Consider the following 17,087-nt stretch of genomic DNA (forward strand, 5'->3'; position numbering starts at 1 on the left):
AGAGCAGAGATCAGAGATCAAATATAGAGAACAGCAGCATACAGGGAGTATGATCATTACTTGGAGGTTGTATGCAGCTGGATCAGTGCTCAGTATACAGCACAGGTCCCCTCTCCTTCTTCTCTCTTCACTTTCCTTCTCTTCTTCTTCCCTCTCCTTCTCTTTCTCTCTTTCTATTTCAGCTACAGTAGCAAGGACGAAATAGAGGCTGGTCCCCTCTATTTCTACTGTTGGGCTGACTAAGTCCTGTTTGGCCATAGGGTCCATTTCCCAAGAATGCATTTTTGAGTGTATTATGGGCCATTTAGGCTGCACTAGTGGGGTCCACATGGCTCTTGGGGTTGGTAATGGTTCCTAAGATTCCCATCTACCCCTAGAGGGTGTTCATGGTCTGTATGGGTGGTCTCCATATGTTTGGAGTCCAAATGAACAGTTTTAGCCACTCTGGACGATTCTCTAAGCCTTTGGACCAATTGCCCAGTGCATCTCCCAGAGAATGCAGCATTGCTGTATAGGCCTTGGGCTTGCACAGGTGCTTGGCCTATGGCTTGGGCATTGCACCAGCACCTCATCCAGGGTCTGACACACATCTGAACAGGTGTGGGGCCTACATATATGAATAGGAGAGAGAGAGTACCTGGGGTTGATGCAGTACATCATGCTGTAAGTAGTGCAGTTGCATGGGTCTGCAACCCATCTTCTAACAGGTATGTAGGAGGACATCCTCAGGGGTTCTCCACTTAATTCAACCACTTGAGTGATGCTCCACAGTGTGTTTGGGTGACTGGTCACAAGTTCCTGTCCTTCATCCAAAATCCTAGTCAGTCAGGGGCAGGTTCGACATATTGGATTCCCCCTTCCTAAGTGATTAAACTTAATGTTGATGGCCCAAGTAAAGGAAATCCTGGAATTAGTGGCGGTGGAGGAATTATTAGAGACACATATAGGAATTTTATTGCAGCTTTTTCCAACTTTTATGGAGTTTGCACTAATTCGGTGGCTGAGCTACCTACGCTCAGGGATGAGCTCCGCATTTGCACTAAGTTGGGGTTCTCTGATTTTGTAGTAAATTCTGATTCTATGCTGATTGCAAATCAAATTAGCAAAAAGTGTTGCAGCTTGTGGAATTGTTGAGATTGGTTCCAAGAAGTGTCAAATCTTTGTGCCTCTCTCTGTGCTCGAGTTTCTTTTGCTTTCAGAGAAAGCAATCCTGCGGTTAATTGGCTGACTAATTTGGCTTGCTCAACTAATGGTAATACTTCTTTTCAATCTCTCTCAGCCCTTCCCAAAGAACTTAGAGTTATAATGAGGGAAGGTAAGACAGGTTTGCCTATTTTTTCGGTTTTAAGGGTCCTGTGGATCTCGGGTTGTTTTTATAAGAGTGTTGCATTGTGTGATTTTTGTATCGGGTTTGGGGTAAGGCAGGCTATGTCCCCACCCTTGTATTGCTTTTATAGTGGTTTGATTTAATAAAATTCTAGGGACTAGCCCGGGTCCCAAGTAATATTCGGGTTAAAAAAAACAAAAAGCTTGGGCGCAAGAGGGATCCGTTTGTTTCGTCATTACATGTTGAAAAGTTTTCTAATGTATATTTCCATTGAAAAACAAACATTGGAAAACTTTTAACATATAAAATTTTACCTCAAACAAACGGAGCCAACGGAAAAATGTAATTTGCAGCATTTGGGTGAATGATTTTGGCAACATTATTTGTAGTTACGCTGGTACACCATTCATTATCATTAGAATCGAGAACAGTGCGAGTAACATCGCTCACTGAGATGAACTGTTTGCCATTTATATTAATCGGATAACCAAGAATACAAATAACCAAAATTTGTAGCTCTACACAGGTCTTTTTTTCCTCCTTTTGGTTTTACTAGCCAATTAAATTAATTACAGGTTGAGCAGTTGTAGGGTGCCCATATTTTCACCTATAGAGGACAAGATAGTGGCCGCAATATGTTTCGATGTAAGACCTGCCTGTTCCATCTGGTCTGCCTGAGATCCGTGCTCGATATAACTATCCGGAAGTGTCATTACCCTCATCTACACAACAAGAAATTAATAAGCTTCCAGAATTTAGTTATTTTAGTGATTAATTACAAAGCTTCATGAATATGTTTTATACAGAGAAATAGTAGCTAGTGTGTTTAAATTAACACCTATACTAGTCCAGTAGTGAAGAAAGAAATTAGATGTAGCTTTTGAATGTCCAATACCTTTAGATTTCCATCTAGAAGTCCATTCATGATCATGAAATGAGTGACATGAGAACAGAAACCCCCTACGGATCCTTCTTCGGCGAGAATTAGCACTTCATGCTCCTGAGCAAGCCTTCTTATCAGATTTCCATCAAGAGGTTTGCAGAACCTTGCATCAGCAACAGTCACCGAGATACCATACACTTGAAGAAGTTCTGCTGCTGCCATACAATTTTGCACTATTGTTCCATAACCCAAAATTGCCACCTTATTCCCTTCCATCAGCACCTTTCCCTTCCCAACCTGTTTTCAAACATGAGTTAGTCCAGGCTTCAGAGTAATGATTTATATCTAATCAAATAAATTTAATTAAATATTAAAGTACCTCTATAAGGGTGCCCTTGTTGTTTTGTGGAAGAATGGCACCGATGCCATTTCCTCTTGGGTATCTGAAGCAACTAGGCCTATCATCAATGGCTGCAGCCGTGGCAACCATGTTCATTAGCTCAGTTTCATCAGAAGGAGCCATTACAACCATGTTGGGTAAGCATGCCATGAAAGTGGTATCAAAGGCCCCACAATGAGTCGGACCATCTGCACCCACAAGGCCAGCCCTATCTATTGCAAATCGAACCGGAAGCTTCTGAAGATCGACATCATGAACTACCTGGTCATAACCTCTCTGTAGGAAAGAAGAGTAAATTGCGCAAAAAGGTTTGAGACCCTCAGCAGCCAAACCAGCAGCATATGTTACTGCATGTTGCTCAGCTATTCCAACATCGAAACAACGATCAGGGAAGCGCTTCTGAAATAGATTAAGCCCTGTTCCACCTCCCATTGCAGCATGTATCGCTACAATTTTGTCATCTTTCTCTGCTTCGGCAATTAGAGATTGTGCGAAGTACTGTGTATATGAAAGAGATGTTTCTTTGGGCTTCAATTGCTTCCCAGATTTTGGATCAAATTTCGCTACACCTGTGAAACCAGATGGGTTTTAGAGAAAAGAAACATTAATTGAAATTAAATATAGAGATGCATACACAAAACTAGCCATGAAATATCATATACCATGCATCTTATCAGCTGCAACCTCGGCTGGAGCATAGCCTTTCCCTTTCTCTGTTATGATATGGATGAGGACAGGACCTGGTGCTGGCATGGCTTTCACCTTCTTTAAGATAGAAACAAGGTCTTCCACACTGTGACCATCCACAGGACCAATATAATACAGTCCCAGATCTTCAAACAAGGAAGCCCAAGAGCCGCCGAATATATCTCTGGAATATGAGTCAATCTTCGCAGCAATTTCAAATGCCAGTTCTCCTCCAACTTGTCTTGTTAAACTCTGTCAGGGATTGATGGAAACATCTTCTAGTCAGAATTTAGATTGGCCTAAACTTTGAGAGGAATACAAATTTTGAATTAGTGACTTACTTTTCCTGCTTCACGAAGCTGCCGGAACTTTCTGCTAGAGTGGAGCTTTGCTAAGGCTTTGCTCAGGGCTCCGACGGGATCAGCAGGGCCATCAACGGTGGCACTTGGAAGAGAAACTTGCTTATTGTCATTCAAGATGATGATGAGATTTGAATCAAGATAACCAGCATTATTCATTGCTTCAAATGCTTGTCCTGCTGTCATGGCTCCATCTCCGATTACAGAAATTACATGATTATTCTTGCCTTGTAAGTCTCTAGCAACAGCCATTCCTTTCATAGAGTGAACAACAAAATGTACATTTTAGAACTATATATAGCCCTTTCATATAAAATTAAGAACAAACAGTTTATGGGCTCCCTACCTAAGGCAGCTGAGATACTGGTAGAACTATGGCCAGTTCCAAAAGCATCATACACACTCTCATCCCTCTTAGGGAAGCCTGCAAGTCCACAAGTCTGCCGGATCGTATGCATTTTGGATCTCCGACCAGTCAATATTTTATGTGGATATGCCTGCAAGAACCCAATTCATCCCCATTAACAAAATTTAATTTCATTAGTTCAATACTCCAAGAAAAACCAAAAATTAATTGTAATTCAAAAAATCCCAAAAAGCAAAGAAAATTACCTGATGGCCAACATCCCATATGATCTTATCTTCAGGGGTATTGAATACATGGTGAAGTGAAACAGAGAGTTCCACCACTCCAAGATTTGAGCTTAGATGCCCACCGGTTTTCGATACGGTGTACACAATCTCTTCCCGGAGCTCATCGGCTAACATCTCAAGTTCCTTGATAGATAGATTTTTCATGTGAATTGGGTAGTTGGTTGTGTCCAAGATTGGAGTAGAAGGTTTCTGTCCTGTGTAATTCAGTGCCCGTCTCTGGTTCTCACTTATACTTTGTGAATTATTATTGTTGTCCATGCCGCTACCCATCACCCTGCAAAACTGGACCCATACAGAAATAATATATAGACAGTCAGCTCAGAGGCAAGACTGACTTGTTGAACTAAAATACCTATATCCTACAAATTAAAATAGAATTAAGAGGAAGAAGGGAAATGAGTGTTAAGAGGGAAAACTTACCATGTGCTTGTGTTGCCGACAAGAATTAGTAGCCACAGAGAACTGCATCGAGGTAGAATCAGCCGGAAAATCAAGAGCCGGGATAACACTCTTCATGAGCAGACCACCGCAAGAAGCCATTGGTACACTTGATCTAATGAATGAGCTAATTAAAGAGTGAGTTTGCAGAATCAAGAAAACATAGAAGTATTAGATTTCTGAAGTAGGATTAATTGCAGATGATGATACTTTGGAAAATTTAGAGGCTTAGGAGAGGGGTGATGCGTTCTTACTTCTTATAGGAATTAGTCAGTAGAGGGAAGTGACTCCTGCACCCCCACCACTTACGTAGAATTTCTAACGTTTACTATTTCTGAATCACTCGTCTTGTCTTACATCGAACACTAATGTTGCTTTTCACGATTATAACAAGAGTGATTTTGGCATTTTGTCTTTATTTGGAGTGCAAGATCTAAGGACGTTCCACTAACTGATTTTTTTTTTTTTTTTTTTTTTTTGGAAAACGTTCCCCTGACTGATTAGTACTTTATCCATAAACCTAAAAAAAGAAAAGGTAAATTATAGATCACTCCTTAGTTTTCAATCAAAACTCAAATCAACCCCTGATTTTTTAAAAAATCCAAATCACCCCTTAGTTTGGACCCCAAAATGCCAAATTAGTTCCTGATCTTAGTTTTATGTAGGGGTGTCAATACCCAATCCGAACCGATGAAACCGGCCCGAACGAGCCCGAACGAGCCCTGACCACACCGGACCTAACTCTTAATGGTTCGGGTTCGGTTTGTGGATCCAGAGAGGCAAACGGTTTGGTTTGGTTTGGACTAGTCCGACGGTGCACCGGTAGCCCGAACCATTAAGCCCGAACCCAAACCGAACCGACCTAACCCGATAAATAAGTAAATCAATAAATGCCTAATGCCCCATTGCCCCCTAAATGTATTGTGATAGTTTCTCACTTTATCTCATATCCTTTGTTAGTGATTACCCAATCAATTGTATCCATAGACCGTAGGACATAGGATACAAAGATGCATTTTATTTGAAATATTTTATGTACTTAAAAGAGAAAGAGAAGAAAAATTAGCACTAACCGGACCTTACTAGTTATATAAAACCGGTACCAAACCGAATCCAAACCGATATCAACCCGTTATCATAAACCGAAACCGACACGAAACCAAACCGCACCAAAACCGAACATTTCTTAATGGTTTGGTTTCGGTTTCTATAAAAGTCACACTGAAACCGAAAAGCCCGAATCGAAACCGGCCCATTGACACCCCTAGTTTTATGCTATTAAGTGATGATGTCACCCAGTTAAATAAATTTAAATCTCTACACTACCCTTGACCAGTGTAGATTTACTATTTTATCCTTGAATTTAAAAACCCCAAAATCATCTTCTTCACATGACCTGCAACTCAAAATCTATGAATGTTCTCCATAGAATTCTTGTGCTGTCAACTATAAATCCATGAATGTTATTCCGAAATATTCTGAAGAGAGATCGACTAGATCTAGTGGTCTGCGAGAAACTTCTGTGAAACCGCGCAATGGGTCAAGAAAATCTACAAGCCGAGATCTTCCCATGTCTAAGAAGATCACCGAGGTACTCTAATAACGAAAATACAACGGCATTTGTCGACAACAAGGCCGGGAATAATCAGGCAGAACTATTGGTTTGCCGTAACGGAAATGATTTTTTAGATAAAGAAATTTCTTCTGAAGTAACCTAGAAAGCAAATTTGGGGAAAAACCGGCCAAGAAATGTTGGAGTGCAAAGGGTTTTCACGAAGGCGGCAGGAAAAGTTAATAAGGGCGTTAATTCGTCCAATGAATTGGCAAAGTACAGGGAAGGCATTGAGAGAGAGATTTCTACAGGTTCTCCAGCAATGACGCCAATGGGAATGGGGAGGAGCGATCTTTGAATGATATAAGCGAAGTTGTCAATCTGCACCCCCCTGTAATTTCTCGTGAATTTTATTTTGAGACCGTTTTCATTCTTTTAAAGCCAAATCCACCTGAGTTTATAGCTGATAAACAGGATTTTTTTTCGTTTTTGTGCGGTCATTCTGATACAATTCGAGGTGGGGTTTTTTAGGGTTTTGGGGTGAATAATCTGCTTTCTCTTTCATAAGAAGTCATATGTAAGCAACACTTGTCATAGAACTTGAGTTAGGTTTTGGGGGGTTTTAAAGCTGTGCTGTGGTTTTATAGAAAAAAGAGAAAGAGAGATAGAGAGAAGAAGCTTGTGTGTTCTTCTCCAAATATGCTGGGTTTGAACTTTGTGGACCAGAGGAATCTGTAATGGCCTTTTGATGGGCAGATTCTCCAAGAAGACATGTTATATTAGGCATATACTGTAAGACAAAGCAGATATACAGAAATAGAGAAATACCTATTATCACACACCAGTTGCAGAGTGAAACGAACCAGAGAGGAAGAAGCACGGACAATCGAGTTGAGTCGTATTCTGTAAGATACTTTCCTTAAGGATTTAGATGCCCCCTCTTCTCAGAATCGGGTTGACCTTGCACCTTACCCTCCAAGATAAATACAACTCCTAAACGTATAGGTTGCAGTAACCTAATACGAGTACCGTGGGATATCAAACGGCTATACAACCCTCTTATTACTTAAACGAAAATACAGATCTGCCCTCGAACGGAGCAGGGGACAATACGTCTCTGCTTTCTATATCAAAAACAGGCATGCCATGGTGTATATATATAATATTGGAGTACCCTTTCATGAAGGGATACATCCGTATGAATACAGGTGATATACGTACAGGGGTGTAACCGTATGTATACCTCCACATACAGGGAGGGGTGTAACTATTCATATATATGTACGAATAGACAAGTGTGGTTCAACCGTATAGATGAACCAAATCGAGTTTTAAACAAAACATTAAAACTCCTATAAGGTTTTGTCCACACCCACACCCCGACCCCGACCCGGCCCGGCCCGGCTGGCGAGCGCGCTGCGCGATTCAAGCACCCCAAGGACCCCCACACACTAGAGAGTAGGGTGTCTTCCTCTCCAAAAGGCTCACACCTTAAGGAAACAATCCTATATATATACCCTCAAGTAACTCTCCCACAACCAATGTGGGACTATTCTTGAGCTCAATTCTAGCCTCTTGCACACAAGAGAGTACAACCAATTTCAAATAAAATAGAGGAGGGAAACAAAAAGGAGGGAATGAAACAAACACAATTTTGAAACTTTGACACACACTTGAAAAGTGCTTTTTGAAACAAGTGCTTTGACCCAAAGTGCTTCTATAAAATAATAATACAACAATTCCCCCACAAGTTTCAAAATAGTGATACATATCGAGTGATAAGTATATTAGACATAGTAGGACACATCGTTGCGGGTGTCTTCGGGACTTGAACCTACACTAGGTCGATGAACTACGCCACAGTACAGTGAAGTCGACTTCTTGAACCTTTCCTCATCGGTGTAGCCGACAAGTTCACCTGCCCACATCCTACTAGTCGACCGTTTGTGATATCCCTTTTATAAAGATGGACATTTTTTAATCGGCCTTGTCCCCTATCCCGGTCTCATAGATGTTTAGAGAATTCGCCTATAAAATTCTTATCTGTAGGCGGCCTCACCTCCTACATCTATTTAGGTCCAGTCCATAGTGTGCACCACAGTTAACACACCCCCACTTTACATGAGATCCGACTAGATTAAGAGTCTATAAGACTCATCCTCCTTCCTTTGTGGTGGTACTACTTTTCCTATCTACCTAGAATGAGCAAAAATGTAGTAGTACTAGACAGGATCATCCATGACTTCGTTTGTACCCTTTGAACCTAATTCAGAATTTACCTCTTCACATAGGTTGGGTGTCCATCACATGACCTATGTCACGAATGCCTTAAGCTCATTCCCTTAGATGAATCATGAATTATTTTTGTAGGCAACGGTTTTGTGAAAACATCGCCTAAGTTGCTTTCGATTTCACAAAATCAATAGCTATTGTTCCTTCATTAATATATCCGTACAAAATTATGTCTTAGGCGGATGTGGCGCTTCTTTCCATTGTACATTTTATTCTTAGCTTTAGCTATTGCCGCTTGATTATCACAATGAAGTGATATCGAAGGCAATGGTTTTGGCCACAATGGAATATCGCCATCAAAGTCTCGAGCCACTCGCTCGCTCCCGCCTTTTCCAAAGCTATAAACTCAGCTTCCATGGTGGATCTGTACCCAGATTGCTTTACCGATTTTCACGAAATCGCTCCACCGCCTAGTGTGAAAACATATCCACTAGTTGCTAATGTTTCCTTGGTATCGAAATCCAATTAGCATCACAATAGCCCTCTAACACGCTGGTCTTCCATCGTAGTGAAGGCCATAGGCTATCGTTCCCTTTAAATATCGCAATAATCTTGTCATAGCATGCCAATGCTCTATACTTGGATTATGAGTGTATTGACTCAATTTCCCAATCGCTAAAGCGATATCTGTCCGGTGCGCTTCATTAGATATGTAATCGAACCAATGATTTGTGAGTATTTCTTTTGGGAGATAGGTTCCCCCAAATTCTTTTGTAAAAAACAATTAATGTCCAAAGGTGTTTTAACCGATGATAAATCATTATAACCATACTTCTTTAGTATGGTTTCAACATAATGGGATTGGGATAATATAATCTCTTTTTCTTTTCTCGATGATCTTAATTCCAAGAATTACATCAGCCTCCCCATGTCCTTTGTATCAAACTTAGACATTAAGAAACCTTTAGTTTGCTTTACAATGTCTAAACTCGTTCCCATTATCAACATGTCATCTACATAAAGTACGATGAACACACCTTTGCCTTTATTGAACTTACTATACAAGCACCTATCAAGATCATTTATGAGAAAACCATTCGATACAAGTACCGAATCAAGTTTTTCATGCCACTGTTTTGGAGCTTGTTTGAGTCCATAAAGTGATCTAACCAACTTACATACCTTGTGTTCTTGTCCAGGCACAACATAACCTTCTGGGTTGCTTAATGTATATTTCTTCTACCAAGTCTCCATTTAGAAACGTTGTTTTCACGTCCATTTGGTGTATAACCAAATTATACATAGATGCAACAGCCATCATTACTCGGATAGTAGTTATTCTTGCTATGGAGCAAATGTGTCAAAGTAATCTATATTCTTCTTTATCTAAAGCCTTTACTACTAACCGGGCTTTAAACTTATCTAGTGATCCATCTGGTTTCAATTTCTTTCGAAATATCCACTTAGTGTCCAACACTTTGGAACCTTTAGGTAAGTCAACTAATATCCATGTGTGATTGGCTAAAATGGAATCTAGTTCACTTTTGATGGCCTCTTTCCAAAACACGGCATCTAAAGATGTCACCGCTTCTTTATACGATAAAGGATCATTGTCTAAAAGATAGACAACCCAATCACCATCCGAAAAGTAGCTTTCTTTTGCCTTTTACTCTTCCGTAATTGACTTGAATCACTAGATATAGGTTCAATATTCTTTGACACTTCTTGGCCAAAAGATGATACACTACTATCAACGTTCCTTTCTAATAGGTTAGACTTAAGAGGAAATACATTCTCAAAGAATTCTCATCCCTTGACTCAATGATATCATTTTCGCAAACACATCATCTATGGTTTTAATAACCATAAATCGATATGCGATCGTGAACTGCATATCCAACAAAACACAATCACATGTCTTTGGTCCTAGTTTCCTTTTCTTTGGTTCTCGTATAGCCACTTTGGCTAGACAACCCCATACCCTTAAATGCTTTATGGTAGGTTTTCTTCCATACCATAATTCAAAGGGTAACAATCCGGTTTTCTTGTGCGGAACTCTATTTAAAATATAACATGCCGATAACATGGCATCCCCCACATGTCTAGGGGTAACCCCGAGCTTATGAGCATTGAATTCATCATTTCCGTCAATGTTCGATTCTTCCTTTCTCGCCACCCCATTAGACTCAGGTTGATAAGGGGCGGTGGTCTCATGAATAATACCATGGTCCTCACAAACCGAGAAAGATTAGAGTATTCAGTACCTCTATCGTTCTAAGCCTTTTCACTTTCCTCCCTAATTGATTTTCCACCTCTCGCTTTATAGGATATAAAAGCATTACTTGCTTCATCCTTGGACTTAAGAAGGTAAACCATGGTAAATCTAGAGTGGTCATCTATGAATGTAACAACATATTTTTTACCTCCTCTAGATTCATGACTTATAGTCACAAAGATCACTATGCACCAAATCAAGAAGGCCACTTTGTCGCTCCATTGACCTATGTGGTCTTTTAGTGAATTTTGCCTCCACACATGTGGGGCACTTTGTCAATGGTTGCTTAATATGATTGTCTATTAAGCCTTTCTTATGCATATAAGAAATATAAGATGCATTGCGTGACCTAATCTACCATGCCATAAATCATAATAATCAATAAAGTAAGGTAAAGAAGCACTAGGCTTTTCTTTTATTATCTCGTAAACACTTAGTACAAATAAACCATCGCTAAGATACCCTTGCCCACAAATACATCATTTTTCGTAACTACAAGCTTGTCGACTCAAAAAGTAACTTCATTCCCGCCTTGTTGAGAAGCGGCCCCGAAATAAGATTGCGTCTTATTTCTCGGCACATGCAAGACATTGTCCAAAACAAGTGTCTTTCCGAAGAGAGCTTCAAAGTAATTTTCCCTTTGCCGATAACCTTGGTTGGATCGAGAGTTGCCCATATAGACCTTATCATCTAAAATAGAATAACTCAAAAGAGAGTTTCGGTCCCCAGATGTGCCTCAGAGCACCGTGTCTATTATCCAGCTCATTTGGTTTTTCAACCAAAAATACTTGTTATCATTGCCGCAAAGACTTCCTCTTCAAAGAAGATTGACTTTTGCCTTATCCGGCAAAACCTTCTTCTTGTTCCTGGCAGTTTCTTTCTTGAAGTGACCCGGCTTGCCGCACATGAAGCAATTTCCTTTCTTCCTCTCTCGGTTCGTTTCACTCGCAAGTCGTGTGTGTGATAATGTATTTCTCTATTTCTCGATATTCACGCTTTGTCTTCTTACAAGATATGCCTAATATAACAAGACATCTACCAATCTCTCATTTGGAGTTAGTTTTTAGTATTCTAGCTCCTTCCCCTGTTTTAGTTATTCGTTTATTTTGTTGGTACGGTAGCAACAGCAGAGGAAGAAGAAAGAAGAAGAGGAAGAAGAATAGGAAATCATACTGGTTTTAGGTTAAAACCTTATCTTTTCAAATTTTTATTGTTTTATTTGTTTAAACTAAAGGGTAAATATGTCAGTTCATTTTTTGATTTGATATAAGTTAACACCGTTAATATAGAGGGGGACGGTTGAGTTTTTAAAAAATCCAAAGGGTGATCTGAGTTTCGATTGAAAATTAGGAGGTGATCTGTAATTTACCCAAAGAAAAAACACATGGGTCCAAGGTTTTCTTTCACTGTGGATGAAGGAGAAGTACATCCACATATGGTGTTTATTGCTCTTCCCGATTCATATCCTCCCAGTTGTTCTTGATACCTATCTCAAAATACCTAAACATAGTGAGCCAAGGCTAGAAATCTCATACTAAAATACCATTGATTTGGATATGTGTTGGTGAAAACTTAATCAGGAGGAAGGTTGATATTTTGATAAGGTTTGGGGTGTTCTTGATATGTTGTATACTTAGAAGAGGTGTCCGTGAAATTTTCCAATATTTTTTTGCTTTAGGTCAGCAAAGATATATTAAAGAAAAGAATGAAAGAAAATACATAACAACCAATGTATAAGAAGCCCAAAAAATCAATCCCCATAACCACATTCGACAATGCCATCAGCAGATGTAGAGCAATCAAAACAAGAGAAAGCACCTCAACTAAACCTAAAATGAGGTTTATCTAAAGCATCCCAGCTTATTTGATATATGATAAACTGAGGGGGGAAAACCCAAGAAAACGAAGCGCTTGAAGCAGCTGCATGTTTAGCGAGTAAGTCCACTGAGTTAACTTCACGATAGCAATGAGATATTTCCCAAGAGATCTTGTCCAAATAGCTCTTGCAATACAACCATTGCCAACTGAAACAATGAGGAATAATGGCTTTTTTAATACACCATACAACCGATTGAGAGTCACACTCTACCCAGATCCACAATAGATTTAATGACATTGAAATTCGGATTGCTTCAAAAAACGCTGCAAACTTAGCCCAAAAGTTAGATGTAATACCTTGGAAAGAAGAGAATCATTGCATCGACCTACCCAGATGATCTCTAAAAATCCCTCTAGCTCTAGAGTTATCAGGCTTGCCCAAATAGCATCCATCAATGTTGATTTTAATACACCTCTCAACTGGGTGAACCCAAAAAAGTTCCATTATTTTCTGGGAGGAAACAACAGATCTCACAAGGCGTAGAGAACTAGAAATCTACAACTCCATCGATTTAATCTTCATAGGCAAAATTAGAGAGAAATCATGAAGGTCATTTACAGTGGCCTTAACAATTAAAGCAGGAACCCTACTGCAATTATCAAACCGTCTCCGATTGCATTCTATCAAGAGCTGGTAGGGAATATAAACCAAGGAAGCAATCCAAACCATCTTCAAAGGAGAAATAGTGGTTTTGCATTTCCACCAACAAAACAACTGACACATTAGAAGAAGGGGGGGCTAGATATCGTTCTAGCATAAACGACCTCAAATCCACAAGGTAGGAGAAAAGGATGAAATTGTCAATTTTTCAATAGATTTCCCAAATGAAAGTTACAAATTCAGAAGAGACCTTAAATAAGGTCAAATACAATTCAAAATTCAAAAAATGCTCTAAAATTCAAAATATTACGTCAAAATTTAAATTTGAAATTCAAATTTTCAAAACTTCGGTGGGCCCAGAATTGCATCTTATTACTTATTTTAGTGTGTGATTAATTATTTAATGAAATTAGGTATAGTTTTAGGATTCTTAATTATTTCAGATTTTATTTGGTTGATGGGTCAATCCAAACTCGTGAGTAATTTGTTTATATAATATAAGCCCACAGTTAACTAGGTTTAGGATTTTTATGGTTGCTTTTAATTTCAACTGTAGGAATTTAATTAAATTAGTGGTTGGGATTGATTAGGGTTTTATTAGTGTTTATTTTCCTTTAAATATGTAAGGACTAAGGCCATTTTAGTCAATTGAATTTTGGAGTTTTCCTTTTGAAGTCTTGAAGAACTTCTCCCCCTTCCAAGCCTTGAAGAGCTTGAAGACAGACTTAGAAAAGCTTGTATCGTGCCGGTTGAGCACACCCCACCCTCTATTGCTCCTGGAAGAGTACGATGGTTGGCATCCAAGTTTCCGTGCTTGCATTATTTGGTAATCAGAGCCAACTAGAAATCTGTCATGGCACCCATGCGTAGAGGCGACCACACAGCTCTAGATGAAACGATAAACCCTGGAGAGGAAAATCGGCAACCTTGCCAAAAAGTTACCAATGATCGATTCACGACACATGTTGACTTTTGCAAACCTCCGATCTTCCACAATTACCCAGATGAGGATGTTGGCAAACACGATGGTTTGAAAGACTCGAACCAGATTTTGCTTCGGAAGCACAACAAGAGTTCTACCCATATCATGGCATGGTAACATCGTTTAAACCGTTGAAAGACAACACCATATAGCTCAAGATGGAGGTAGCTTGCACCAAGGTATGTCAATCCATCTGGCCGCAACACAGCGCACCATCACGACAGATTAACTTTGCGGCTGCAACTGCAATGTCAATGTCTAGCTTTGTGCATGTGATGAAGCCAGAGAAGATGTTGTTGGTGCTAGAGTGGTTGTAAATGCTACAGGCGAGAGCCTATTGGAGGAGGTTAGTCGTGAAGCTGCTGTTAGCGGTGTGGAGGCCCAGGCGCCACATGTGATATCAAATGCTATAGTGGAAAATGGTTCTAACACTTGGGGTCAGGCTGCATCTACAACGGGGCACTCCTCGGTGGTTCGATCTAGGCAGAGATGCCCTTGGATGTCATAAGTGAAGCAAGTTCGGGGGAGGAGGAGAATGGATTTGATGCCATGGCTGTTGTTAGACCTCGTTCGTTGGGAGGATCCCCCAAGGCTTATTTTGATATTTGCTTTGCTGCCCGGTGTACCAGAGATGATCTTCATATGATTACGAGAAAAGGGAAGGCCCAAACTGTATTGCTCTATTGGAGGATTTTAAGGCTTTTCAAGTTTCTTTAGAAGAAAGACTTCGCCTTACCTTTGCAAGGGAGAGGATTGAAGATAGGGATGTACAAAAATAGAAGCTCAAGGAAAGTGGTGTTAATTAACAACTCGGAGAATGCTCCAAGGAACCCAAGGAAAGGAAAGAATAAAAATATTGAATTGCATGAAACCTCGGTGCACCGAGGAATGATTACTAGATCTATGGGACCTACCCCCCGTCGTGTTTATAATGATCGTGCTTTTTTGGAACATTAGGGGTTTGGGAAATAAGCCGTCTTTGAGGCATTTGAAAGCTATCATTTTATCTGACAAGGTGGAGATGGTTGCTATTGTGGAACCAAAAATTCAATTTGCAAAAGCTTCACGTATTATGAGGAAGAGTGGGATGGATGAGGTGTGCTCTAGTGGAATGGAGAACGGAGAAAGAGTTTGGGTTTTTTGGAAAAAGGTTATTTAGGTTAAAGTGGTTAAAGAACACGTGCAGTTTGTTTCCTTGGAATGCTCTTCGTGCAATTCTTTCAAGGTCTTAATTACCTTTGTTCATGCCCTTTGCTCGGTGGGGATCGTAGGCAATTATAGGCTGATATATTGGAAAATGCACAATCCTCAAACCTTCCTTAGGTGGTTGGGGGGACTTTAATGCAATTCTTGATCCGTTGGAAAAGGTAGAAGGAAGATCGGCTTGCCCAATCTCTCTTGAGGAATTTGGGATTTTTGTGAATGCTGCAGGGCTTTTTGATGGGGGTTTCCAAGGTAATTCCTTCACCTGGTCCAATAATCAGATGGGCGGCAGAAAAGTTGTTGCCCGTCTTGATCTCTTTCTATTTAATGGCCTCTGGGCTAATTATTTTGTTGTGAGTAAAGTGACTCATTTAAGCAGGACTTGTTCGGACCATGCCCCCGTTCTGTTGGGTTGTGCTATTCAGGTGATTGAGAAATTTTATTCTTTTAAATTCCAGTAAATGTGGCTATCCCACCCTAGCTTTATGGATTGTGTTAGGGAGTGTTGGTTGTCACCTTGCTATGGATCTCCATTGCGCACTCTTTTTCCAAAACTTAAAGCTCTTCGATCTCAGCTTTGATTTTGAAATAAAACGGTGTTCGAAAATATTAACCAAAATGTTAGAAGGGCTGAAGATAGAGTTTGCAGAGTGAAAGTGGAGTATGAGCAAAATTCTAATGAGACGATCGGAGGGAACTGGAGGAGGCTAAAAAAGCTCTCAATGAAGTGTTACTTCAAGAGAAAAAATTTTGGAGGCAGAAATCGAGGGTGAGATGGCTCTAGGAGGGGGAAAGAAACACATTTTTTCCATATCATGGTCAATGTTCGAAGAAGACATCAGTGTGTGGATAAAATTAAAGACATCAATGGAAACTAGGTCACAGATGCCACTGGTATAGCAGATGAGGCGGTGAAATATTTTTCTGACATTTTTGCAATACATCCCCACTCTGATTTCAGAAGAAGAGAATGCGCTCCTCTTGGCTTCATCTTCTCTAGAAGAGATTATGGAGGTGGTTTTTGGTTTGTCGGCTGATAGTGCCCCAGGTCCAGATGGATTCACTGGCTACTTTTTTACGGCCTGCTAGGTGATCATTGGTAACGATGTTTGGGCCGCGGTCAGGATTTCTTTGCAGGGGGTTTCTTGCCTCGGTTGCTACACATCAGCCAATCTGGTGTTAATTCCAAAGAAGGATAACCAGAGGTAATGTCTGACTTTCGCCCTACTAGTTTGTGTAATGTTGCTTATAAAATAATTGCTAAGATTATCTCTGTAAGGCTTGCTACCATTCTCCCCCCCCCCCCCATTATCTTGGGGGAGCAAGGAGATTTTTTACAGGGGCGGAACATTCATGGTCATACAGCTCTGGTGCAAGAGGTGGTTCAGGAAATCAACAGGGGTACCCATGGAGGCAATGTGGTGCTTAAGTTGGATATGGTGAAGGCATATGACCGGTTGGAATGGGATTTTTTGTACAAAGTTTTAAGGAGGTTTGGCTTTGTGGAGGAGTGGATCAAACTGATCAGAAAAATGGTGGAAAATTGTTGGTTTTCTATAGTTCTTGTTGGTGGTGGTTCTTCAGGTTTTTTTAAATCTTCAAGGGGAGTGCACCAA

The 17,087-nt window shown here is 40.2% G+C and overlaps 1 protein-coding gene across 1 annotated transcript; it reads right to left on the bottom strand.

The window, feature by feature from the left end:
- Positions 1-1,893: 1,893 nt before the first annotated feature.
- Positions 1,894-4,844, bottom strand: LOC122657364 (probable 1-deoxy-D-xylulose-5-phosphate synthase 2, chloroplastic). Its single transcript, XM_043852046.1, has 8 exons — positions 4,731-4,844; positions 4,269-4,592; positions 4,003-4,153; positions 3,639-3,910; positions 3,273-3,549; positions 2,590-3,179; positions 2,223-2,507; positions 1,894-2,049 (listed from the first exon to the last, which is right to left on the bottom strand). Exons 1-8 carry the CDS (start codon positions 4,824-4,826, stop codon positions 1,897-1,899), a joined length of 2,148 nt encoding a protein of 715 aa, XP_043707981.1. The 5' UTR covers positions 4,827-4,844; the 3' UTR covers positions 1,894-1,896.
- Positions 4,845-17,087: the final 12,243 nt, after the last annotated feature.

Source organism: Telopea speciosissima, chromosome 4 (genome assembly GCF_018873765.1).
Source record: "Telopea speciosissima isolate NSW1024214 ecotype Mountain lineage chromosome 4, Tspe_v1, whole genome shotgun sequence".
In the NCBI taxonomy this organism is placed as follows: Eukaryota; Viridiplantae; Streptophyta; class Magnoliopsida; order Proteales; family Proteaceae; genus Telopea; species Telopea speciosissima.

What these genes read in the sequence shown, in the direction of transcription:
- LOC122657364 (XM_043852046.1), bottom strand. Translation starts at nt 4,826, where the DNA reads ATGAAGAGTGTTATCCCGGCTCTTGATTTTCCGGCTGATTCTACCTCG. An exon ending in GTCGGCAACACAAGCACATG is followed by an intron (nt 4,593 to 4,730) that starts GTAAGTTTTCCC and finishes GTATGGGTCCAG; the next exon opens with TTTTGCAGGGTGATGGGTAG. An exon ending in TTCTAGATGGAAATCTAAAG is followed by an intron (nt 2,050 to 2,222) that starts GTATTGGACATT and finishes CTTGTTGTGTAG; the next exon opens with ATGAGGGTAATGACACTTCC.